General features: G+C 39.5%; 1 protein-coding gene across 3 annotated transcripts in view; it reads left to right on the forward strand.

The window, feature by feature from the left end:
• The first annotated feature begins 241 nt into the window (after window positions 1-241).
• Window positions 242-26,447, forward strand: part of SLC17A5 (solute carrier family 17 member 5) — a 63,409-nt gene continuing 37,203 nt past the window's right edge. Inside the window, exons 1-5 of one of the 3 annotated variants that reach the window (XM_037034307.1) lie at window positions 242-462; window positions 14,874-15,094; window positions 20,488-20,526; window positions 22,955-23,188; window positions 25,646-25,733. In XM_037034307.1, coding sequence (XP_036890202.1) covers window positions 363-462; window positions 14,874-15,094; window positions 20,488-20,526; window positions 22,955-23,188; window positions 25,646-25,733 — 682 coding nt within the window. In that variant the 5' untranslated portion in view covers window positions 242-362. Of the gene's footprint in view, window positions 463-14,275; window positions 14,334-14,873; window positions 15,095-20,487; window positions 20,527-22,954; window positions 23,189-25,645; window positions 25,734-26,447 lie in introns of those variants that run through there. The other 2 variants (XM_037034309.1, XM_037034308.1) reach the window with 2 other exon arrangements.

Here is a 26,447-nt window from a genome sequence, read left to right on the forward strand (position 1 = left end):
CCACTCAGCCCTGATCTCGGAGGGGCAGCCCCCGCGCTTTACACTGGAGCGCAAAAGGCCGAAGCACTGTCCATTAGAACACTCCCAACGTTGCGTGCCTAGAACCCGCGGAGCGTAACACTGAAACGCGGACCACCGCCCACCACGCCAGAGCTCCCAGAATTCCGCTTTCCCCATTCCTGACTTGCCCACAGCTAAAATGGCGCTGGGGTGGAGTCCCCGCAGCCGCCTCGGGGCGGGGCCAAAGTGACAGGACAGGATTAAGGGGAGTTGCCAGATTGGAGGCTACCCCGGGACGCCGGCTGTCTGGCTCGGGTGCTCCTCTAAACCGGTAGATCTCTCACCAGCTCTCCGGAGGCGTCATGACGTCTCCGGTTCGAGACCTGCCTCCTAGTGATGGCGAAGGCGATAAGGTCTCAGACTATACACCCCTCCTGCAGGACGCCCCGCAGCCGGAAGTCGGTGAGGAGCGGCACGGTCTGGGAGCTTCCGCCGGGCGGCGGGGTGACCAGAGAGTACCGGCGCCCTCGGCCGGTGGAGCCACAGCTGCTTAGACCAGTGGTCGGTCGGGGGGAGTTGGGGGGTTGAGGAGGGAGAGCCTAGGCGCGAGGGCACTCGAGGAAGGAGAACTCGGTGAGGGCCCCACTTAGCCTTCACCGCCCGGGTGCCCAGAAACCGCTCCGAGACTGTGGGGGCGGGCGAGGACCGCTGGCCACTGCCGGCAGCTCTCTGCCCAGGCGCCGCTGGCAGTGGGCTCTAGGCTGTTTTCGGTAGTATCAAGTGGGGGGATGACCTGCCGGAGAATCTGCAAATCAATGAAACCAGCGAGCAAAGGGCTGGACACAGTACCCCGTCTAAGAGCGAACTGGGGGAGAAACCTGCAAATCGATGGGCTAGAATGAGCCGCTGGCTCTTCCTCTCTGTCACCTCCGGGTTTCCGCAGCTGCAGTCCGCCGGCATGTGATCTGGTAGCTCCTTGGGCGAGGATGAGAGACAAAAAAGCACTGAGGTTTACATTTGTGAGAATCCGGGTGGAAATAATTGCATAACCCAGGGAATATCTTGAAATTGTGCGGCAAGAGATTGAAAGTGCTGTGCACTGTTTTCTATGGTCATGCGATTTAAGTTACAAACGGTTACTTTCAAAATATAGCTATAAAGTTCTAAGGTAAGTTGCCAAAGGTTTTGCAACAGATAGAAAAGTAGGTACTTCACAACGCATTCCCTTTGAATTCGAAGGAATTAAATTTTTTTTCTATTTGATACTTTTGTAATGTAACTTCTTTAAAGTACCTAATTAAAACTAAACAATAACACAGTTTGTGTGCATACTATAGTTGCAAAGACGTGTACATAAGAAACAGTTGAATTAGAAATTCGACTTTTCCTGGCCAAGAGCAGTATAGTTCTGAGGCATCATTTTGATTTAACATTACCAGGTGGCAGCAGTGGAGGTGGCAACATTGTAGCTCCATCTGGCAGCTGGGAGATGGTTTTGGTGGACACTCATGTAAATTCTGTACCACAGGGACATTTCACTGGGAGCTGGACTTAGTTCGATAAACTAGTCTTTTTCTGTGGTATATAGTGTTAGATTTCTATCATTTTCTTCCATAAAAGAATCTAGTGTGAAAATACAGAAACAAATGTTATAATAAAGATATTCTCTAGATACTACTAAAGACTGTTGCAGTTTGGATGGAGATTATATATATAATTTTAGCTAAATATTAAACATCATTAGTGGTCAAGAAAATGCAAATTAAAACCACAATGAGTCATCAAATCCCCACTAGAATGGCTAAAATTTAAAAGGCTGAAGATACCAAATTTTGACAAAGATGTGTAATAACTACTTTGGAAACTGGCAATTTAAAGTTAAGCCTACATTACCATAAGATAGCAGCTTTATCTATAATAGTAAAAAACTGGCAACAACCTAGATATCCATCAACAGCGAATATGAACCAATAGAAGTGTGTCCATACAATGGAATACTACTCAGTAATAAAAAGAAACTTCTGCTACACAGGATAAACAATAACCTTCTAGACTGAAAGTTTTCTGAAAGTTTATTGAGCCATATGCTAGCCAGGAAAAGAACCAAATCCTGGAACATACAGTCTAAACATCCAGCAACAGGCCTAGATGGAGAGGACAAGCATGCCCTCTGACCTGGTATTGTTGGGGCTCTTACATGCAATGACTTTGGGGAAGAAAAATGTAAGTTTTTTAAAGTGTATTTTATTGATTTTACTATTACAGGTGTCCCATTTTTTTCTCCCCTTTGTCCCCATCCACCCAGTACCCCCATTCCCTCCAGCATTCCCCTCCTCCCTTAGTTCATGTCCATGGGTCATACATATGCTTTAACTTCTCCATTTCCTATACTGTTCTTAACCTCCTCATCTGTTTTATACCTACCAGTTATGCTTCTTATTCCCTGTACCTTTTTCCCCATTCTCCCCCTTCCCCATCCTTGCTAATAACCCTACATGTGATTTCTATTTCTGTGATTCTGTTCCTGTTCTAGTCGTTTGCTTAGTGTGTTTTTATTTTTATGCTCAGTTGTTGATAGTTGTGAGTTTGTTGTCATTTTACTGTGATTACTTTTGATATTCTTCTATTTCTTAGATAAGTCCTTTTAATATTTCATATAACAAGGGCTTGGTAATGATGAACTCCTTTAACTTGACCTTATCTGGGAAGCACTTTATCTACCCTTCCATTCTAAATGATAGCTTTGCTGGATAGAGTAATCTCGGATGTAGGTCCTTTCATGACTCTTAATACTTCTTTCCAGTCCCTTCTTACCTGCAAGGTTTCTTTTTAGCAATCAGCTGATAGTTTTATGGGTACTTCTTTGTAGGTAACTCTCTTCTTTTCTCTTGCTACTCTAAGGTGCTCTCCTTATCTTTAATCTTTGGCAATTTAAATATGATGTGTCTTGGTGTGTTCTTCTTTGGGTCCAACTTGTTTGGGACTCTCTAAGCTTCCTGGATTTGTATGTCTATTTCCTTCACTAGATTGGGGAAGTTTTCCCTCATTAATTTTTCAAGTAAGTTTTCAATTTCTTGCTCTTCCTCTTCTCCTTTTGGCATCCCTATGATTCAGATGTTGGAATGTTTAAAGTTGCTCCAGAGGTTCCTAAGACTCTCCTCACTTTTTTTGAATTATTGTTTCTTCATTCTGTTCCAGTTTATTTCTTCCTTCTGTTCCATATTATTGATTTGAGGTCTGGTTTCCTTCCCTTCACTGTTGGTTTCATGTATATTTTTCTTTATTTCACTTTGTATAGCCTTCACTTCTTCCTTTATTTTGTAGCCATACTGAATCATTTCTGTGAGCATCCTGATTACCAGTGTTTTGAACTCTGCATCTGATAGGTTGGCTATCTCTTCATCACTTGGTTCTATTTTTGGAGTTTTGATCTGTTCTCTCATTTGGGCTATATTTCTTTGTCTTGGTGCACCTGTTACATTGTATGGGGCTGAGCCTTAGGTGTTGGCCAGGGCGGGGCAACCCATGTCACTGCATTGTGGCACTGCATGTGAGGAAGCGGTCAGAGAGGGAACAGTGCTGCTTGCCCAGCTCTCACCACACTTTCAGTCACTTCCCCTGCTTCCCTCCCACACATGTGTTGTGCCCTTCCTGGTGCTGCCCTGGTGCTGATTCCCAGGTGGGTGAGTTTGTGTACATTCTAGGATCCTTTGAACCCCTCCTACAGACTCTCCTATGACACTAGCATTGTCTCCTGCCAACACAACTCCCATAGGTTTTTATAGCCAGAGATTTTGAGGCTTTATTTCCTGGCTCTGGAACCCCAGGTTGCAGGATGTATCTCACTCCCCAGTTATTCCTCATAGTTTATCCACACACGAATGTGGGACCACCTGGTCTGCCAGCCACCAGCCTCACCCCTGCAGCCCATCCGCCAGCTACCACCTTGCCATGCGACCTTTCTGCCCCCTGCTGCCTGTCCCCACCTCTCCTACCAGTCTGGATGAATGCTTCTTCTTTAACTCTTGGTTGTCAGAATTCCATACAGTTTGATTTTCTGGCCATTCTGGTTGTTTTTTTGTTTTTAAATTGGTGGTTATCCTTCTTTTGGATGTGAGAGGAAGTGAAGCATATCTACCTACATCTCCATCTTGACCAGAAGTTCCAAAAATGTAAGTTGTTTTGATATAATTTATATAGGCTATAGATAAAGGGGTAGGAGCTAGGAAGCAGGGATAATTTGGGGATAGTGTATAGTCCATAAGGAAGAAGTATTTACTACTTTTGTTTATTGATTTGAGAGAGAGAGAGAAGCATCCACCCCCGATTCCACTTATTTATGCATTCACTGGTTGATTCTTATATATGCCCTGACCAGGGATCACACCCACAAACTTGGCATATGGGGATGATGCTCTAACCAACTGAGCTACCTGGGAATGTTTACTGCTTTTTTTATTGGTTGTGGACAACAGTCAAGAAAGTTTATGCATACGCAGGATGTAGTGTTATCCAATGGTGGTGGACTGTCTCTTTTTAGATAAGAGGTGAAATAACCATCTGGAAGTTGACTCATAGTTTCAGCATACATTTAGGAATATGAGAAGTCTTTTGTTGGTTTCTTGCTCTCAATTCTATTAACTGATTAACCTCCCTTATCTCCTGCAGCCTAGTGTAATTTAATTTAGGACATCTCAGAATTCTGCCTTGTCACACATAACTACCTGGACAAATCTCAAAAACACTGAGAAAAGAAGCCACCGTGTCAATGTACGATTCCATCAGCATGAAGTTCTAGAATAAGCAAAACTAATCTGACATAACAGAAAGCACACCAGTAGTTGCCCAGAAGCATAGGCAAGAATTGACAGCAGAAGCACTAGGGTAATTATTGTGGTGATAGAAAAACTCTGCATCGTGATTGGGATGCACAGATACATATATACATTCATCAAAATTCACTAACCTATGAGCTTGAAATGGGTGCATTTTATTGTATGTAAATTGTACCGCAATAAAATTGGTGCCAAAAGAAAACAACTAACTCATAACATTGATTTTAGAAACAATCCCAACTTGATTCATGGGTCAAGTGTATAGCTCTTAGACCTGTTCCTCCTAACTCGACATGACTGCCTTCATTATAACAATTTCCCATCTTATTTTTATTCTTGACATACTCTCTGGAGAGCAAAAGTGGAGTAAAAATAACAGCAACACCTTTTGGTGGTATTTAAAATAAAATACCAGTTTTAGAGAAGAGGAACATACATTTATAGGACATTGCATTAATCAACAATGTTTTAATTAAGCTCTGTGTCTGAGATGCTGTGAGCAGGAGGACTAAAGAGGAGCACCAAGAGAAAGGTGAAAAGGTAGAGACGAGTATGACAGCTTTACAAGAGGCACCAGGTGCCTCCTTTTACTCTCATTTTGTTGGTGCCCACCTGTCCCAGCTTTAGCAATAATGTCTACCATGTACAGTATAATAGGAGAAACAACATAACCCTTGGTTATTTTTCCACTTTAAAAATTTTTTCATTAAAAAAATTTTAATTAAATTCATTGGGATAACATTAGTTAATAAGATTATAGGTTTCAAGTGCACAATTCTGTAATATATCAAGTGTATATTGTATTGTGTGTTTACCACCCAAAGTCAAATCTCCTTTTGTCACTATGTATTTGACCCCCTTTACCCTTTACTACCTCCCTCCACGCCTCTTCTCTCTGGTAACCATCATACTATTGTGTCTATGTCTATGAAGTTTTCTTTGTCTTGTTTGTTCATATGTTCCTTTCAGTTTTATATCCCAATGTGAGTGAAATCATATGGTTCTTGACTTTTTCCATCTGACTTTGCTTAGCATGATATTCAGTTCTTTGCTTAGCATGATATTCTCAAAAAATATCCATTTTGTCATAGTGGAAGTATTTCATCTTATGGCTGAGTAGTATTCCGTTGTATACATGTACCACATCTTCTTCATCCAATCATCTGTCAAAGGACACTTCAGTCATTTCCTTATCTTGACCACCATGAATCTTGACCACCATGAATAATGCAGTAATGAATGTAAGGGTACATATACCTTTACAAATAAATGTTTTCAAATTTTTCTGGTAGATAACCAGAAGAGGTATTACTGGGTCATATGGTAACTCTATTCTTAATTTTTTGAGGAATCTCCATACTGTTTTCCATAGTGGCTGTGCCAGTTTATATTCCTGCCAACAATAAATGAAGGCTCCTTTTTCTCTACTGCCTCTCCAACACTTGTGATTACTTGTCTTGTTGATAATAGCCATTCTAACAGGTGTGAGGTGGTGTGTCATTTAGTTTTCATTTGCATGTCCCTAATAGCTAGTGAAATTGAGCATCTTTTCTTATGTCTGTTGGCCATTTGTATGTCTTCTTGGGAGAACTGTCTGTTCAGGTCTTCTGTCCGTTTTTTAAATTGGATTGTTTGGGGGGGAGGGGGGTTTGTCATTGAGTTGTATGAGTTCTTTATATATTTTTTGGATTTAACCCCAGGTCAGGGGTTAAATTATTTCTCAGTAAATACCTTCTCCCATTTGGTTTGTTTTGTTTTGACAGACTCTTTTGTTGTAAGTTTAGTACCTAGTTTTCTTCTGTGTATTTTATTGTTTCCAGTCTTATATTTAGGTTATCTGATCCATTTTTGTGTTAATTTTTGTATATGGTGACAAATAGCAGCCTAGTTTCATTCTTTTGCATGTGGCTTTCCATTTTTCCCACCACCATTTATTGAAAAGTCTTTCATTTTTCAATGTATGTTTTTGGCTCCTTTGTCAAAAATATTTTTGCCCATATACATGTAGGTTTATTTCTGGGCTGTCAATTCTGTTCCACTGGTCTGCATGTCTATTCTTCTGCCAATACCAAGCTGTTTTGATTATTGTTGGTATTGTACTATAATCTGATGTCAGGGAGTGTGATGCCTCTGGCTTTGTTCTTTTATCTCAAGGACTGCTTTGGCTATGTGTTGTCTTTTATTTTGTGGCTCCATACAAATCAGATGATTTTATTTTTCTGTTTCTTTGCAAAATGCCACTGGGGTTATGATAAGAATTGCATTAAAACTATATTTCTTTGGGTATATGGCCATTTTAACTGCATTGATTTTTCTAATCCATGAACATGGAATATCTTTCCAGCTTCATGTGTCTTTGTCAATTTTTCCCTTTTATTTTGTTTTGCTTGTATGTTTTGCTTTGTTTTGCTGCTGCCAGTGTATATAAAATAGTCATTCTTGTCAAATGAGAAACTCATAAAAATTCAGAGAGGTAGATGTTAAGGACTGACAAAAGCAGAAGTTTATATAGTGTGGGACAGGCTACAAGGATAAGCTTTTTGTACAGGCTTCAAATTTAGCTCTCTTTGAATATTCCCCAGTTCATGAAAAGTGATTTAGAACACCTTCAAAGATTCTTTTCACTACAAAAAGGAACAGACTTTCTGGGGTCTGAAGGGATTGGTACTTGAAAGTATCTGCAATCAGCAAGGGGTCATGTTGAACATTCCGCAGACAATTTGTTTCTAATCTCAAAACTTCATGGGTTGAGCCTGGCCTCCACCTGGACCTCTTGAACCACTTTCTTCATAGTAATGGTGTTACAGAACAGAGGTCCAAGGGAGGCAATATTTGGCCCACCCAGGGACACCAAAAACTGTTACAGAACAGATACACTGGGGCCCGGACTCCAGAGGATGGTATACTAATACCATCCGGACCCCCTACTGGACCCAATCTTCTGTTGTCAATTGGAAAGACATCTCTCAATGCTAGAGATTTATGAAAAAGGAAAGAAAATGTTTATTTAATGCTATACAGACCTAACATCTTCATTAAAATATCAAAGTCCTTTAGAATATCCACCTATGCACACAGTGCTCCCTTCTACACCTGTCCTAACTCCGGGTACCATAAATCAGGAAAAGAGCACACGTCCGTTTTTCCCAGATGCTGGTACCATCAGCTGTGTCGCCGTCCAGGCAGGATCTCCAGTTAATCCAAAGTCATGCGGCACCTTCTCACGGTCCACTGGCAAGAGTCCTTTGTACCCATTTTTCCAGGCAAAGTCTCTCCTGCTTCCCAGGCCACACAGCCAAAGGGAGCACCCCAAAGCTGTGTGGGCCTCTTCTACCAAAGCTGCAGAGGTCTGTACTCCACCAAGAGCATGTGGCTTTCTTCTTCACCTGGCTGCAGGGGTCCCCACTCTGGCAAAGCCACATGGCTCTCTTTCACCTGGGCAAGAGGGGGTCCTCTGCTGTAACTGCATGGCTCTCCCCTGAATGGCTGCCGTGTCTGGGTTTAAATCCTCCCGCCAATCTTCCTCTGTACCCCTATTTCCAACTCCTCCCACAATCAGTTACGCCTACCAGTATTTCTATATTATTGCAAGTTTACTGGGCTGCCATTGTGTGTCTGGGCAGGTATTGCCCCATGTCCTAGAGCCAATCTTCTCCAAGCTCCACGCAGGTGCTGTAATTTGGGGAACCTGCCCCCCACTTGGGGGGGAAGTGACTTCATCCCCCTGGCTCCAAGCCTGGCCACAGCCATTTAACATATGCAAGTGACCCCCCAAAAGCTATAGATATGTTAAATGATCATGCCATGGATTATCTACAAGGCTGTGTCTGTACAAAACAGTCCTGCATGTTCCTGCTCCATGTGTCCCTTCCCCCAACTCACACCTGTGGTGGGAAGGGGTGAGGACATCTTATATGTCTCTCCAATATTCCTATATACCTTGAGTTCTGGACACCATTCCAAATTCCTTTTTTGCCCCCCCCCCGCCCCGCCCCCGCCAGCTGCACTCTGTATCACTGTTACTGGAGGAACCAGATACCAGATGTGGCACATGCACGAGCTGAGCAGATTTGTCGGTAGTGGGTCAGCTGGTCATGGGTCTGTGGGGCCAGACAGCAGGACAGTGAAGCAAAGGGCCCAATTTATTTTAGTAATATCTTGTACTTTTCAGTGTATAGGTCCTTCACATCCTTTGTTAAGTTTATTCCTAGGTATTTTTTTCCATTGAAACTGCAAAAGGAATCTTTTTATTCATTTCTTTTTCTGAAATTGTATTGTTAGTATATAAGAACACAAAGGATTTTCAAAATATTTTAAATTAAATTATGCCCCTTATATTAACTTTGCATGTTCACAAAAGAATGGGTGTTTTAAAAAACAAAAACCTCCCTTCTACATCAGTACATACAGACACAGGGAAAGTTCCCAAGACTGAAAATCTACTTCCCTAAGCACAGAGACTGAAAATCTACTTCCCTAAGTGCAGGGCAGGGTAAGACCCAAGAGTGAAGCTGGCCACTCCAGTCTGGTAATTAATAGAGTATATTAAGAGAAACATTATGGTGCCACAGTGACTAATTTAATTTCCAGTCCCAACTCCACTGACTAGCTTTGTGAGTTTAGCAATTACCCAACTTCTCATGCTTTTCTTTTCTATAAATGAGGGAAAATAATACACCTGATTCAAGGGTTCTTGTGAGGATTAAATAAGCTAATAGAAAGTGCTTAGAGAAAAGTTTGGCACATGGTGTTAGTTACTGTTATTATCATCATAATCATCATCATAATAAAGACCATTTGGATCTTCAATTCCTCAGAGAAGCTGTAATCCATAAAATGAGGGCCCATTTTTCACTGCCACACTCTATAGCAACCTGTGATTTTCTAGCTTAAAATAGTGCATGCTGTGCTTTCATTGATTTTGTTTTTGGGTTCGTTTATTTGTTTGTGTGTTTGTTTGCATCTGCTATTCTGTTAGGAGTGGTTTACGTTCAAGGTTCAGTTACTCAAGCATTGAGTTTCACCAGTATGCTTTGTGTGTGAATATAGTCTTAAATATAAGGTATGCTATGCTGGTAAAGAGCAACCATGTTTCAGGATGAAGGGAAATGGCTTTGGGTCATGTGATAATCAGTGTTAATATTAAAGCAATTGAGTCCATTTTAATGGAATTTAATGTTTTTATGTTTCTTCTACCTAAATAGGAATTGATTTGGGAGCTAGGTATACATAAGGATTTATCAGGAATTAATTAGCTAAGGCAGGATAAGACCAGTTGAGCATTTACCCTTTTTAAAGTCAAAACATTTTCTCCATTTAGGTAGGAAGTCTTTTCTAATGCATTTCCCTTGCCAAGGAGAATCACTAGGTCTAGTGTCCACTCTCATCATCTTTGCACAGGTCAGTTCCCCTCACCATGGGTTTTCCAGCTCAGTCAGCACCTCGCTGTTCAGTATTTTCTTGCTCTTCACCTATGCCCACACCTCTCACTAGAACACCCTTCCTTCCCAAGGAGTAAATGCCTGACACCTTCAGTTTTTCCCCAGTCTTGCCTCACCACTTACACCTCCTTGCTTCAGCAGAAACCTGCCTTCTGGGCATCCCAGTGTCACTTTCCACTGCTTTCTCAGGAAGTAATAATTTTCTCTTGCCTAGTATTTACTGATGAGATTGACTCCTCCTCATTCCACATTGATACTTCCAGACCAGTACCCCTCCACTGTCAATGCCTTTGGGCTACATCACTTTTCCCCTACATTGCTGTGTCTTCTACCCACTTGCTGGCACTTTGCTTCATTCATCAAACATTTGCCATCTGACACCCCTCCATCTTGTACACTTTATTTCTTACCATTATCCTGAGTGACTTTTCATCCAACACCATGTCCCCTCAGTTCTCTGGATTCCTACATGTCCAATGACTTCCTTCCCTCCTCTCCTTACAGAGCTCTTGTACTTTGTTGTGCATTTTCCTAAACCATTAGCACTCTCCATTTCACTGCCTTGTTGGGTCAGAATCACAGTCCAACACTATTTTCTTGCCAGTTCTTTCAAATTCCCTTGCCCTGTGCTTTGTCACCACCTCCATCTCAGTGTCCTCTTTCCTAGTGCCTACTTCTGAGCACAGGTGTGCAATTCTTCAAGGTCACACACTAAGGCAGATTGTTCCCACCAATTTTGCATGGGTATCTACTCATTTGGCAATCCTGTACGTTTCACTGGACACGTCACGCCCCTATTCTCTTCAACAATCTCTGACCTTTTTTCCCCAAAACATAATCTCTCACAAAGAGAAATAACTTAAATTCCTAACAAATGACTTCAATTCTTACTATCCAAAAAAAGGCAATAATAATAATTAAAACATTTCAGCTTTATTGAAGGTTTATTATATCCTAAGCACTGTTCTAAGTATTTTACATGTACCAACTCAGTTAATCTTTTTTTTAAAGATTTTATCTTTAGAGGGGAAAGAAAGGAGAGAAAGAGAGAAATATCAGTGTATGGTTGCTTCTCATGAGTCCCCTGCTGGGAACTGGCCTGCAACCCAGGCATGTGCCCTGACTGGGAATCGAACCGCGATTTTGTGGTTCACGGGCCCGCCTCAATCCACTGAGCTATACCAGTCAGGGCAGTTAATCTTTATAATAGCCTTTATATAGGCCAACACACTTGGAGAAACACCTAGTAAATACTCAGTAAGTATTAGCTATTACTTTTTGTTATTAAACTCAGTACCTGCTATCCCACTCAGAGTTACTCCAGTATCGTAGTCCAGCCACATTAAATCATTTGAAGTTTCCTGCTCTCCCTGTGCTTGCCTTTCTTATTTCCATACTTTGGTACATACTGCTGTCTTTGTTTGCATTGTTATACCTCTTCTAACCTGTCTGGTGACTTTTTGCTCATTAGTAAACACTCAGTGCATGTGTTTCTCCGGGAGGACTTCCCTGACTCCCATAAACACATGCACACACTGTGGCACTTTATCTTATTGATATAACTTTCTTCAGCATCAACAGGAAAGGAACACACTTTTACGGGATGCCTACTATACTGCTTCTACAATACTTCATTGACTCCACCCAAAACCTAGTGAGGTATATGCTGATCGCCTCATTTTAAAGTTGAGGAACCTTGGAAAGAAAACTTAAGTAACTTCCCCAAAGGTACACAGCAAGTGAAAATCAGAACTGAAGTTCATTTCCAGGTCTGCCTCACTGTAAATTAGTCTCTGTTCTCTCAGCTACACCCACTCCACATTTCCGAAGTTTAAACCATATTTGAGAAGCTGGTATTTGTTTTGATAGGAGCTCTGTTCATTATGCAAGCATGGTTTTCCTTTGAACTTGATTTCAGTGTGAGGGATGCTCAATGGATGTTATCTCTTTTGATCATGCAAGAATGCTTTTGTGAATGAATTTCAAACATCATCCAACTTCACAAGCACATTCTGGTTTATTGCTATACTTTTATGAAATAAAATTTTTCTGACTGATTTGTAATCAACAACCATTTTTATACAGATAGTAACCATCTATTTTTAATATTTCTTAAAACTTCATATTTGTATACTTTGTAGCATCTGTGTTGGCTTTTTATTTTCATATTATTGACTGAGCCCCCAAAAGTTAAAGTTGCCTGATCTATAACTTCTAGGTCAGATTTTCAGTAATATCACTAATAATTTGAAATCATTTTACATACCTTTCCTTTACTTCCCAAGCTTCTAGCCTCATGTACTATTCACATGATGAGGTATATCAGAGTCCAAGTCAAGCAACATGTAGGGGGGAAATAATAACATACAGTAAAATAAGGTAACTGCAAATAAGGACAGAATAGAGTAACAGCATTACAAATTTAGGGTAAGAGAATAACCAATACCGTCATTCCTCCCTTTTACTCACGCCCACAAGGGCTGCCAGTCTTCCATTAAATTCATCTCAAACCTGCCCATTTCTCTCCATTGCCTCTGCTTTGCTCTAGTTTGAGCCACCTTTATCTCTTACCTGGAAAGCCGCAATAGTCCCCTCAGTAATCTCCCTGTCTCTGCGTCCCCTGCCCCATCCAAACTTCTCCCCTTCATAATCTCCACACAGCAACCAGAGAACCAGCTCTTTAAACCATAACTCACATCTTGTCACTCCTCTGCTGAAGTAGATGGTGAACTTTGTATGTTGGCAAAGCAGACTGTATATAAATCTAGATTTTTCTTTCTTCAAATTACTCAAAGTAGCACATTCTGATAACCCTAATTTGTTTGGATTATGAGTACTCATCAGACTTCTTCTATTATTGTCTGAGACAAAAATGACGATTTATAAATGTGCTCTTGACCCAGCTCAGTGGCTAAGTTGGTTGGAGCATCCTCCCGTACACCAAAAGGTTGCAGGTTCAATTCCCTGTTCAGGGAACATTCCTAGGTTGCAGATTCAGTCCCTAGTTGGAGCACTTACAGGAGGCAATCAATCAATGTTTCTCTCTCCCCCTTCCTCTCTCTCTGTAAAATCAATAAACAGGTCCTTGGGTGAAGATTGAAAAAATAAATATGCTCTCCTATTAAACATGCCTTGCAGTATTCAAACTGTCCTTAACTGGACCACTGCCCACTTGGTTGGGGCAGAGAATAAATGTACCTAGATTCTGGGAACAGAGACAGTATGAATAGAGCCTTAGAAATGCATCTCTCCTGGGTCTGGACCCAACTGGCAGCAGTGCCATAATTCTGCTAGTTCTACTCCCAAAAAAGAAGCCAAGATGCCAAATGAAAAGTTCTCTGTAAAAAGATCTTGCACAGAGGAAAAATGATAGCAGTTGTTTAAGTGTGTGAGGGCTTATGGAAAAGTTAGAATTGCAGTATATTAACATATACCTAAATATAGTTGTGCCCTATTCATTAATGCTTCTGTATGAATCAGTCAGTCTGAATCAATACCAAAACCTTGGTACTCTGAAAAATGTATTCTTGTTTGATCTTAGGTCAGGAATCTTAGGATTCCTGAATAGGTGAAAACATATGTATATACTTATCATTACCAAATGAAATAGATATTCATATCTTTAAACAGATAGTTTTCAAACACTCTGTGTTTACCAAACTTAAAGGTGTAAGACCTAGATTAGCCAGTTCTTTTTGTCAGTCACTCTTCCTGAATTCCCATTTCCTCACCCCATTATGCAACTCAGTTAAGGAAGAAAAAAAGAGAAAATAGTGCATACGCCTATGATTGGAGTTAAAAATAGGTCAGAGTCTTCTCACATGATCCTTCTTTCACTGGCTCCCTTTTTTTTTTAAACATTGTGGTACATGCACTTCTTTCCCTTTTTGCTATGGGCCTTTTAAGCATGACCAGCTGACCAGCTGTCACAGATGCTGCAAGTGTCATAGAGTCTGCAAGTTTGCTTCTGGATTCTTAAATACATTTAGTTTAGGAGAGCCGTAAGTATTAATCATGGCTTTTGATTCAATATCAGCTTCTAAGGATATGTTTCAAGGTAAGAAATTTATCAAGAAGGGTTTCACACTCAGCATGAAATTATCAGTAAATTTTTTGTGCTGTGCTACATTTACAGTGTGATGGCTACTGATCTGTAGTCAGTAGCATACATGCTATCCTGTAATGAGTACTCAAGGGCTTATTGGCTATGTTTTAGATATTTTTTTAGAAATAGTGATGCCATTAAACCCCCTTACTTATTTTTCTTATATTTTTGCCAGTCAACAGGAAGTAAGGGTTCAGTATTGAGTCTGTACTAGAAATTTTTCTGAGAAAAGTTGACAAAGCTATAGCCTCCATGCTTTAAGAAACTCTTGCAGTGCAAGCTCTTATGTGTTGAATGTTTATCAAAACCAGATACCAGGAACAAATTATTTTTGACAAGTATGTTTAGATATGCTTAATCTGATAATAGTCTCGGGAAAATATTCATGATTTAATAATTTGTGTACATTCCAAAATTAACATTTTCGGTAATTTAGACAATATTATCTAAGCTTTTCTTTTAATGAGAGTTTTTCCCCAATCTTTATTTCAGCTCCAGTATGCTGCTCTGTCCGTTACAACTTAGCAATTTTGGCTTTTTTTGGTTTCTTCGTTCTCTATGCATTACGTGTGAATCTGAGTGTCGCATTAGTGGATATGGTAGATTCAAATACAACTTCAGATAGAACTTCTAAGGAGTGTGCAGAGCCTTCTCCTCCCACTCCGGTTCCTCCCTCTCCGGTTCCTCCCTCTCCGGCTCCTCCTAATCGAACAGTAAGTACTGTTTTTAAGCAAACAATCTTAATCCTAAAATATAGCCAGGTAAACATACTGAAAGATCTTTCTTCATCCTATAAAAACCAAAAACACTTTTTCATGTAAATTCTGAATCACTTTCTTTTGTGTCTTCCCAGGAACTGGTTGGACAGTAACTTAGAACTCTAGCTATTGCTGCTGTGCTGTCTGAAAAGTTGTTTGTCTGTTTCCTCTATAAACATATCATCCTTGAAGAAAATTGGGAAGAACCTGTTTGACCTTCCAGTGAAGGGGTTCAGAACAAGATGTGCTACTTTGGCATGTGAATTATTTTGAGCTGAAGGTAGTCATGAGCTTGTAAGCTCATGAGAAACTTTTACTTCTCCCTTAAAAATTTAAATTAGGGGCCTTGTTCGTAATAAGAGTTATCAAGAAGTAAAGTAACTTTTTATGACCTATCTGTAGGGGAGGGCAAACTTCTAATTATCTGCTCTGTCCTTCTTCAGTGGCCTCCTCTCCTGTGAAGCACAAAGGTGCCCCCTCATCTTTAGCTCAGAATGTCCTGTGTATTCATTGAACGATTATTGGAAAGAACTAATGAAAAATTAAAGAGATAAAAGGTACCTAGAATTCTTAAACTCAGGATGTTCAAAAGTTTTTGTAAATGATTTACCTCATGAGCCCAGTGAGAGAGGGAAATAAAATTTCACATTGTTTTTTCCTTCCCAAATCCAGAGAAATTGGTTACTGATCGTTTTTTCCCTAGGAATAGCTATTGCCTATGTCCTAAGGGACTGGGATGGCTTCCTGCCTGCCTGGGACATGCAAGCTCTCAGTTCTTTCTTTTGACTCTCAGAGGGAGTGACTCCGGAAGGCAATGACTTTTGCATCCTCTTCAGTCTGTGGGGAAGGAAGAAACTTTACCCTCCCAGTTCTTCAGCCTGACCTACTAACCAAATAGACATGACACAGCTTATCAAGAGAGAAATACCAAAATTTAAAATGTACATACACATGGGAATCCCACATATAAAAGAGAGTGAGAAACCTTACACACGCGAGGTTCAGGGACAGAAAGTCAGAATGAGGCATGTGTGGCATTGTGAGCTAAAGATGAGGTGAGGTGCCCTGGGAGTTTCAAAACATCATTGCAGGACTGCAGGAAGAGCAGATATTTAGAAATTAGAAATTTGCTCTGCTCTATAGATAGGTCATAAAATGTTATTTCTTGTGGTAACTCATTATGGGCAAGTCCCCTAGTTCTTTCAGGGAGAGGTAAAGTTTCTCATAAGCCTGCAGGGTCTTAATTGTCTTCAGGTCAAAATAATTCACATTCCAAAGAGGCACATTGGTGGGGGGGGGGGCTGTCTGAACACCTACAAATCCATGGTATTGTTTATTACTGCCAGAAATATTTACTGTTTGTTCCAGCTGAAACCCGACAAGACACTTGAAACTTTTTAATCAGAAATTTGACAAAATTGGAAGCTAGAGATTCAAAACCTGGAACCATGGAACTTTTTTAAAAAGCCTCCTCCCTTAAGCTAAAATAAAAATGTGTACTCAGAGGGAAAGAAGCAAATTAGGAAGACATAGTTGTCACTTAAGTTACAACGCAATTCCTTGAGGAATCAAGAATAACCGTTCTGATTTACAGTAAACATGGTCGCATAATTAAACATTGTTGCCTCCTCAGACAAACAACCACATCAAAATTACAACTAAACTGTAGAACAACCATCATTCAGAACCATCAGAAATTGAGCTGAATGGAAGTTCTACAACTATGGAATTGAAGAAACCAACTACAGAATTAAGGAAGAAACGGCATTGAGACTGATAGGAGTGGCAGAGATGTAGAACAGGCTGGTCCACACCCATATGTGGCAGATTAAAAAGCAGGAGGGATATCTCAGAAGGGAGGGATCCCAGCCCACACCTAGGCTCCCCAGCCCAGGATTCCACTGCCAGGAAGAGAAGTTTCCATAACTTCTGGCTGTAAATACCAGTATGGATTGGGGCTGTGGGAGATATAAACTGCTGGAGTCTCAGGCATTTCCTCTTAAAGGGCCTATGCACAAATTTACTTGGACTCACTCCCTCTGAATTCCAGCATGGAGGCAGTAGATTGAAAGACATCAGAGACATATGGGAGAAACTTAATTTTCCAGCATCAGTCATAAGGGCTAGAGCGTGGGGGCGGGGGGGGCAGCTTTCTCCCACACAGAAGTGCTGGCAGAGGGTATTGTCCCTCCCCATACAGAGTCACAGAGCCAGCAGGCAGGGGCCATATCTGAGATATGATATGGCCCATATCATATGATATGGGCTATATCTGATGTGAGCCATCAACCTGGCTCACACTGTTTGCCCCAACCTGGATTCCCAAAAAGTTGGCCCTTTCCCAGGCACCTTTTGGGCCCACACAAGCTGTTTCCAGTGGCTTTTCCATATGAATTGCTTATCTTAGCCCATGCTTCAGAGTTTTCTAAATTCTTTCTTTTTTTTTTTTTTAAATATTTTATTTATTTATCTTTTTAGAGGGGAAGGGAAGGAGAGAGGAAAGAAACATCAATGTATGGTTGCTTCTTGTGCATCCCCTGCAGGGAACTGGCCCCTGCAGGAAACTGGCCTGCAACCCAAGCATGTGCCCTGACTGGGAATCGAACCGCGATCGTCTGGTTCGCAGGCCCGCGCTCAATCCACTGAGCTACACCAGCCAGGGCTAAATTCTTTCAACCAAGCAGCACCTAGCTTTAGCAAACCCCATACCTCTCATTAAGTGGCTCCAAACCCAACAGTAGCAGCAGCTAGTCATGGTTCACAGCTGGGCCTCTCCTGGGCACCACCAAGCTCAGCATAAGTAGGAGCCGTCTACAGATTGCTTTGTAGCTACTGCTGTGTGACCCTAGACAGAACACAGTCATTGGCTGACCTTGTATGTGCCAACAGCAATCAAGGCTCAACTATAACAGGAAGATGTATACAGTTCACACAGTAGGCATACCTTGAGTACCCAGCTTGGGTAATAGCAGAGGCTGTGCCACTGGACCCTACAGAATATCTACTACAATAGGCCACTCTATCAAGCCTAGGAGATGTAGCAGTTCTACCTAATACATAGAAACAAATACAGGGAGTCTGCCAAAATGAGGAGAAAAAAGAACATGGCCCAAATGAAAAAGCAGATCAAAACCCCAGAAAAAGAACTAAACAAAATGGAGACAAGGAATCTACTAGATGGAGAGTTCAAAACACTGGTTTTTTGTTTTGTTTTGTTTTTTTAATTCTTGTTCAAGTACAGTTTTCTGTCTTATATTCCCAGCCCTGCCCCCCCCGCCATTGCTCCCCAAAACACTGGTTTTAAGGATGCTCAAGGAACTTAGTGAGGACCTCAACAGCATAAAAAAGATCCAGTCAGAAACAAAGGATACACTAATTGAAATAAAGAACAATTTTCAGGGACTCAACAGTGCAGTGAATGAAGCCAAGGAACAGAATATAAGAAAGTGATTTGGAATATAAGGAAGTAAAAATTTAAAAAAACTAATCAGAACAGCAAGAAAGAAACAATTGAAAAAAATGAGGATAGTATAAACAGTGTTTGAGACAACTTCAAGCATACCAACATTAACATCGTGGGGGTGTTGGGAGGAGAAGAGAGAGCAAGAAGTTGGAAACCTATTTGAAAAAATGACAGAAAACTTCCCTATATTTGGTGTTATATACAAGTCTAAGAAGCACAGAAAGTCCCAAACAAGATGAACCCAAAGAGGCCCACACCAAGACACATCATAAGATTTCTCAGCTGATTTCTTAAAAGAAACTTTGCAGACTAGAAGGAATTAGCAAGAAATACTCAAAGTGATGAAAAGCAAAGACCTAAAACCAAGATTACTCTACCCAGCAAAGCCATCATTTAGCACTGAAGGGCAGATAAAGAGCTTCCCAGACAAGAAAAAGCTAAAGGAATTCATCACCACCAAACTATGAATTCGTCACAATTCATGTTTCTCTTGTTAAACTAGTATCACATGAGATGTTTAAGGGTCTTCCTTAAGAAGAAGATGATCATAAAATGGCAATAAATACATATCTATCAACAATTGATTCTAAAAAAGAAGATACACAAGCAGACAGAAACAGAATCGTACATACAAAGAACATTTTGATGGTTGCTAGACAGGAGGGTGTTAGGGGAATGGGTGGAAAAGGTGAAGGGATTAAGAAATACAAATTGCCTGTTATGAAATAGTCATGCAGATGCACAATACAGCATAGGGAAAAAAGTAGCCAAAGAACATACATGCATGACCATGGACATGAATAACAGTGTGGGGATTGCCTGAAGGAGTGGGGGGGGGGGGTTGTTGATAGAGGGAGTGAAAAAAATGGGACAACTATAATAGCATAAACAATAAAATATAATTTTAAAAAAGAGTGAATAACCACTCCTATCTTCTTATAAATCTGTGAAACCAGAAATGTAAGTGTGGAAGCAGTTCAAAGCCCTGTGACTGGGGACCATTGAGAAATAAAACTGCCCTTTTCCCAAAGCCATGGGAGCTAAAGTTGGACAATTGGATGTAACCTTCAGAGAAATCACCACAGCAGCTTATATATTGTTGTGCCTATTGCAGAAAGGTCACCAGACACATTCAAACCTCAAACTAGGAGAAATCTATCAAGTTGTCACTGGCTGCCTTCACTCCATCTGAAAATGATTCAAGCCAGACATCTAGAAATCTTCTTGACTGCCTGCCTTCAGAACTCAGAAACTGGGATTAATAGTCTACTCAATCATTAACTATTGTTTTTCTTTTGTTTCCACAAAGATATTTCTTAAATGCCTGATTTGTTTGCACCATAGGCCTAACTTTGGAACCCACCTGTGTCACTGGCTTCTGAAATTAGATAACACTGTTTAATTAAACTGAAAGACTGAGGGACTAGTTTAATGAGACATGGAACAATCCATCAACCCAGCTTCTAGAATGTGTAACTTCTCAGAAGTTTCAAAGGCAGGGCTGAAGGTATTCAGAACAGGCCATCCCAAGATGTACCACATTTGCCTGTAAGTTATCTTGAGTTGCAGTCTTGTGAGAAACTTTTACCTCTCCCTTAAAGAATTTAAATTAGGGGCTTTGGTCTATAATGAGTTATTACCAGGAATAACCAGGGCAGACATCTAATTACTGAACATCTGCTCTTCTAATTGTTCTGCAGTGACTTTCCTCCCCTTCTACATGCCTTACCTTATCTCTGGTTCAGAAGGTCGTATATACTTTATTTTCCCTGTCTGCTTCTGAACCTCTCGGGTAGGTGGGGTCTCTGATGCTCTCATGTGTGTAGATTCCCACACATACAACTCATAATTAAATTTGGTTATTTTCTCTTGTTAATCTTTCCAGATACATCTAGTTCTTGTAGTGTCCAGAGAACCTATGAGGGTAAGAGAAAAATTTCTTCCTTTACACCAGAAAGTTTGATTATTTAAGATATTGTTGAATAGCTTTTGTAAGACTATTACTTAACAGCTGTTTTACTTATAAAGGCTACTGTTTCAGGAGAGCTTAGATAATCTCAGCTGCAGACTGAAAAATAAGATCAGAGCAATTTCTTAGGACATTTTTTTACACAATGTATACATGCCTAAAGCTAAGTCACTTAAGTCATTTTTGCCTGCCTTATGTTATAGTAGAATTGATAAGTGTGTATTCATCATTTGTTTAGAATTGAGTTTTAAACACTTTAAATACAGTCACGTGCCACTTAATGACAAGGATTCATTCTGAGAAATGCATCATTAGGCAATTTTGCCATTGTGTGAACATCACAGAGGACACTCACACTAATGTAGATAATATAGCCTAATACACACCTAAGCTACATGGCAATTGCAGTGCAGGGGAGGAAAAGTAATATTCCCTCCACCATTATGGGTTCTTGACTAGATATTCCTGTGATAAAATACAGATTAGCAGGAGAAAAACAGAAGTTTAATAACATGTATGCTTCTTTTATATGTGGGAGAGGCCCAAGAAAACTGAGTTACTTGGGAAAATGCTGAAGCCACCACCTTAAATACCACCTTCAGATGAAGACAGAAGAAAATGTTGGGGATCTGGGAAGTCAGTTGTTTTCCATTTACCTGCTTCTAGAAGCTGCATGTCTGATCATGATGGTTCAGCTACCTTGTAGAAAATTTGCTTGTTTGTCATAATAACTGGAAAAGCTCAGTAAACAAGAGTAAGTTTGTTGTGGAGATTTAAGTCATTTTCTTCTTCATTGATTAGAGTTTTTAGAGACAAGGTCATCCCCACCTTCCAGGTATAGAGAGGAAAACATCCTTTCGAATAGCAGATCTTACAGATCTAAGTGTCTTTTTAAAGGGTGACTTCTACTTGGTTTTCAAAGCTTCTCCTTTATCTGCTGTTTAAAATGCAACTGACCATCCTAAAATAATCCTTATGCTTAAATAGAAATATTTTGGGGTGGCAAATTCTCCCTGCAGCTCCTAGGCTATTAACCTATACAGCATGTTACTGTGTTAAATACTGTAGGCAGTTGTAACAAGATGTTAAGTATTTGTGTAATGTGTTGCACTACAGTGTCGCTAAGTGATAGGACTTTTTCAGCTCCATTAAAATCTTAGGAGACAACTATCCTATATGTGTTCCATTATTGACTGAAATGTCATTATGTGGCACGTGACTGTATTTTATTTTGCTTATCACACAGGGAGAGAGTACAGGGAGAAAAGCCTGGTGTCCTTGTTTATTAGTATATTTTCATCCATTTTCAGTGCTCACAAAGGAGTGAGATCACACTTGGGTGAGTCTCCTCTGCCATTTAAAAACAAGAGCATTCAAGCAGGGAAAAGGTTTTTCTGCCCAAACAAGCACATGTGCAAAATAACATCAAAAATCTTTATATTTGACATGAATAATGTTGCTAAATACATATTTGGGTACATATCACCCACTTTCACCACTCCAACCTATGATGTATAACTGTATAACTAAAGCTCTAGAATTGTACAGATAAGCTACAGATTGGTACCATAAACAAGGATAATGAGGGATTTGCTTTGTATCTTTCCCTTTGGCAAGTACTTTTGTTGCTCTAGCTACTTATCTTCATCAGCTTTACTAAAAAGAAATCCTCAAATGGTTCTTGACATGTAAGCGCGTTATACAGCTGCATGTATTAAAGATGTCAGATACTCAGATCAGTTACCAATGTTCATTATTACCTTACCATGTGCTGCTGCTAGTTAAAAGACATTTTCTAGTCACATGAAGTTTGTGGCTTGATTTAAATTCATGCTCATTCAGATGCTTGGTCTGAAATGTGGAGATAGTAATGATCTATATTTATCTAATAGTCAACATTAAGTGAACACTTAGTATGTGTCAGGCCTTATTTTATATGCCTCTTCCATTTAATTTTGCCAGAACATAAGTCCAGTAAGTGATAGAGCTAGCCTGGAACCCAGGCCTGGCCTCAAAGCATGACTGAGCCATTACAGTTTCCTCCTACTTACTAGCTTTCTGAATTGAGCCTGTGCCTCTTTTTTAAGCCTTCTTGGTCATGGTCACTACAAAGCCTCTGCAACTCATCCTGCAGTCTAGTTTCATAAAATAGCAAGCCTTTTGTGTAGTTTTTTATTTTCAGTCACTTTCCATTCACTTCTAGAGACCGCATGTCTGTATTACGGTGACTCAACCTACCTTGTAGAAAGGTCTGTGTTCTTCAGTCTAAAACAGTGGTTCAGAATTATTGTACATTTTTATATACTTACATGCCAGTAAGATAAAGAAGCTGTTTAATCAAGGTCTTAAAAGGTTGGATTTTTTTTCCTTCTACTCTCTGTAGAGTAAAAGATACCAATGGAATGCAGAAACTCAAGGATGGATTCTCGGTTCCTTCTTTTATGGCTACATCATCACACAGATCCCTGGAGGATATATTGCCAGCAAAGTGGGGGGGAAGCTACTGCTAGGATTTGGGATCCTTGGCACTGCTGTCTTCACCCTGTTTACTCCCATCGCCGCAGATTTTGGAGTTGGAGCCCTCATTGTGCTCAGAGCACTAGAAGGACTAGGAGAGGTAATTTTTTTGTGGTCTGTTTTTCTTCTTACCCTATATCGTTTTCTTGTCTTTTTAAAGATATCATTCGTTGGTGTGAACTTGAACCAAAAATTGATACTGGAGGATAATAGGGAATTATTTTTTCACTAGAAGATAACCTGCGTAGATTTCTTTTGTGGTCAATAAAGTCTGGAGTGGGAGCACTCTGAAATTGACAGCTTTACTCAAAGAGTAGAGAAAACATTTTCCAGGAGACACTTTACAGCTCTCCCTACTCTCTTATTATAGGAGACAAGAAAACAAAACACTATTAAAATAGTTAAGACATACCTCCTGAACTTTTGCCACAGTTCATCTCTGCTGTGTCATTGTTTGCACAAAATCTAAAACACATTATGCAGTAGATTATTGAATTGTCTCTTCTTTTAAATTTGTTGCTATGGAAAGAACTTCCTCTTTATCATTTGTTCTTTTTTTTCTGGTCCTCTAATTTAGAAACAGATGATCATTTTATATAACTTTCTTTGGTTCTGTGATTCTTCTGGTCTTTTTTTTTTTTGGTTTTAGAATTGTTACAATTAATTTTATGTCTTCTTTTTCTCCCCTCCTTACACTTTTATCGTTTTTAAAATTTTTAATTCTTTATTTTTTTCCTTTCCACTTCTTTGCATTTGATCATATGTATCTCCATCTTTAAATAATGATCTCTTTTGTTTCTAACTTAGAACTTCTATCTGTGAAACTAAGGCATAGATGTAGTTTGCCCTCTCTTAACACTTTTTTAACCCAAGCAAAATAGTGGCCTCTGGGTTTGGTGTAGAAAATGAAGGTTATTTTAGGTAGTAATGTATTATGCTATGTTGGAAAGCTACTAACTGGAGTCATAAAAGCAGAATTTGAATAACAGCTTCACTGTGAAAGCATTCAGTAAATCCTAATCTCTAGGCCTTGGTTCCATCATTTTTTTAAATTGAGACTAAAATACCTGCCCCATATTTAGTCATAGCTCAAGTTGGATAATGACTGCTAGAATACTTTGTATATTTCCAAGTACTATTTAAATTTAAGCTTTGATCAGTCATCTGAAGATTCTTATTTTGCTCTTATCAAATAGAGGTGTACTAAGTAAATTCCTCCTGACAATAAAAACTGCTCCCATGTCACCAGGTTTCTCTTCTCCTTACTGAGTTAGTTATACTTAATTGTAGTATATTGTCTCTATTCCAGATATTGAATCTCCTTCCTGCATATATTTCCATATTTTAGTATACTTTGTATTTATGCCACTCATTTAGCATTATACTCTATTGATTGTATTACTTTTACTGTCTCAGGTGACTGCTTTATTTCTGAATAGAATTTAAGTTGTGTTCTTAGGCTTATTCATCTTTATTTCTTCAATATGAACCACATGTACATTTCCACATCCGTAAACTTAGGTCAGCATCTTTCATCTGATCCACCATAAATATACCTACATTGTCCCTAGGTTTTATAATAAAAGTTTTCATAATTTCTGTGGACATTTCCAAACATCTAAATATTTATTCTACAATGACTCCTGTTGCTCAGTGATATGGATTGTTACCAATTTGGAATGCTGCCTAAAACATTTTTGCTTCTACTGGTCTTTCTTTCTTTCTTCTTTTTAGAAAGATTCAGCAGAAAGCACAAAGTATTAAAGCATGTATTCTCTCCATTAATAATAGCACTAGCTGCCATTTATCTTTACAACAATCATGCAAGATAGGGAGTATTATCCCCATTTTACATACAAAGAAACTGAAGTTCAAGAAGAATAACTGAGGCTACACAGTTAGAGCTCTGTGACAAAGGAGAGCTGTGAACCCACACTGCTTCGAATCTACCAAAACCTATTCGTTCCCACTGTCCTGTAGCATTTCCTCCTCTCCCAGGTCTCTGTGAGCCTCCCGGCCTCCACTGCTCCGTTACCTTTCCATAGCATAAGTGGCATTTACTAGACTAGTTATCCCCAGAAAGGAAAAAAAAAACTATAAACACTGTGATTGAATTCATTTTTTCCAGACCATTTTTCCTGTCAGTTAAGATCAATCTGAATTTCTTCCAGTATCCCACAGTATTAGTTCAGTATTTTTCAAAGTTATATATTGGTAACATTCCCATTTCATTCAGCTCACTAATAAAGTGAATGAGTAAAATTAACCTTTAGAAGAATACTTTGTGTCATCATTCAGTACATTCTTTTGGATCTGTTGTAACCCTTACCTTAGTCTTCACACCAGCTGACAGAATCCACAAATCTTTGTTCAGATTTTGAAAGTACTTCATTATAAAGTATTTTCACTAAAAATTGTGAAGACACCTCACTTCATGGAACCTGATTCTAGTTTGATCTTTATCCAGAAATCTCTCTTGCAATAAAATTCAACTCAATTTAAAACATTAACAAAACTACCTTATATTTCATCAGAAATATACTTTTTCCCTCCTCAGGGTGTTACATTTCCAGCCATGCATGCCATGTGGTCTTCTTGGGCTCCCCCTCTTGAAAGAAGCAAGCTTCTTACTATTTCATATGCAGGTGAGATAACTGTTCTTATAGAAGTTTCTGCTATCACTTGTTGTATACCAATCAACCTCAGAGAAGGAGTGTCTGCACTCCAGAGTCATCCACTGTGAGATGCCTCCTTTGGGGAAAAATTAAGTTTGGGAGTATAACTTTATTAGTATTTTTTTACTTGACTCAACTGTATATAGCAATGTGACTTTATTAACTAATGCCATTTCCTTCATCTGCCATCATTTATTTTAAAAATTTTTGACTTTTCAGATGTTGGTATAGAGAATGCTATGTTTTATTAAAAAATACAATGGCTGGAAAATTGAATACTTGTCCTTTTAAACTGTGATTTCTAATTTTATTGTCTAATTCACGCATCATGACTCTCTTCATATGTCTTTTTTCTATACATTTATTTGCCATCATTTTGATCTATAAGTGAGATAGCATGAGCTTTATATGTGAATTATAATTTTACCAGAGTACACAAGAACTCTAGCCTTTCTTACATGAACTGAATTAAAACTGTTTGAACTGACTGCTTTTACACAGTGGTTCAGAAAGTCCTCTCTGTGGTGACTTATTAGCTAAAATTTAAAGGATAAGAATGAACTAGTCATACAAAGAGCATTCCAGCCTATTAGAACAGCATGCACAAGGGCTCTCAGGCAAGAAATATATAAGGGTTTGAGCAAATGAAAACACTATAGGTGGCTAAAACATAATGAATAAAAG

This window comes from Sturnira hondurensis, unplaced genomic scaffold (genome assembly GCF_014824575.4).
Source record: "Sturnira hondurensis isolate 20B ecotype Veracruz unplaced genomic scaffold, ASM1482457v3 Scaffold0022136, whole genome shotgun sequence".
Classification (NCBI taxonomy): Eukaryota; Metazoa; Chordata; class Mammalia; order Chiroptera; family Phyllostomidae; genus Sturnira; species Sturnira hondurensis.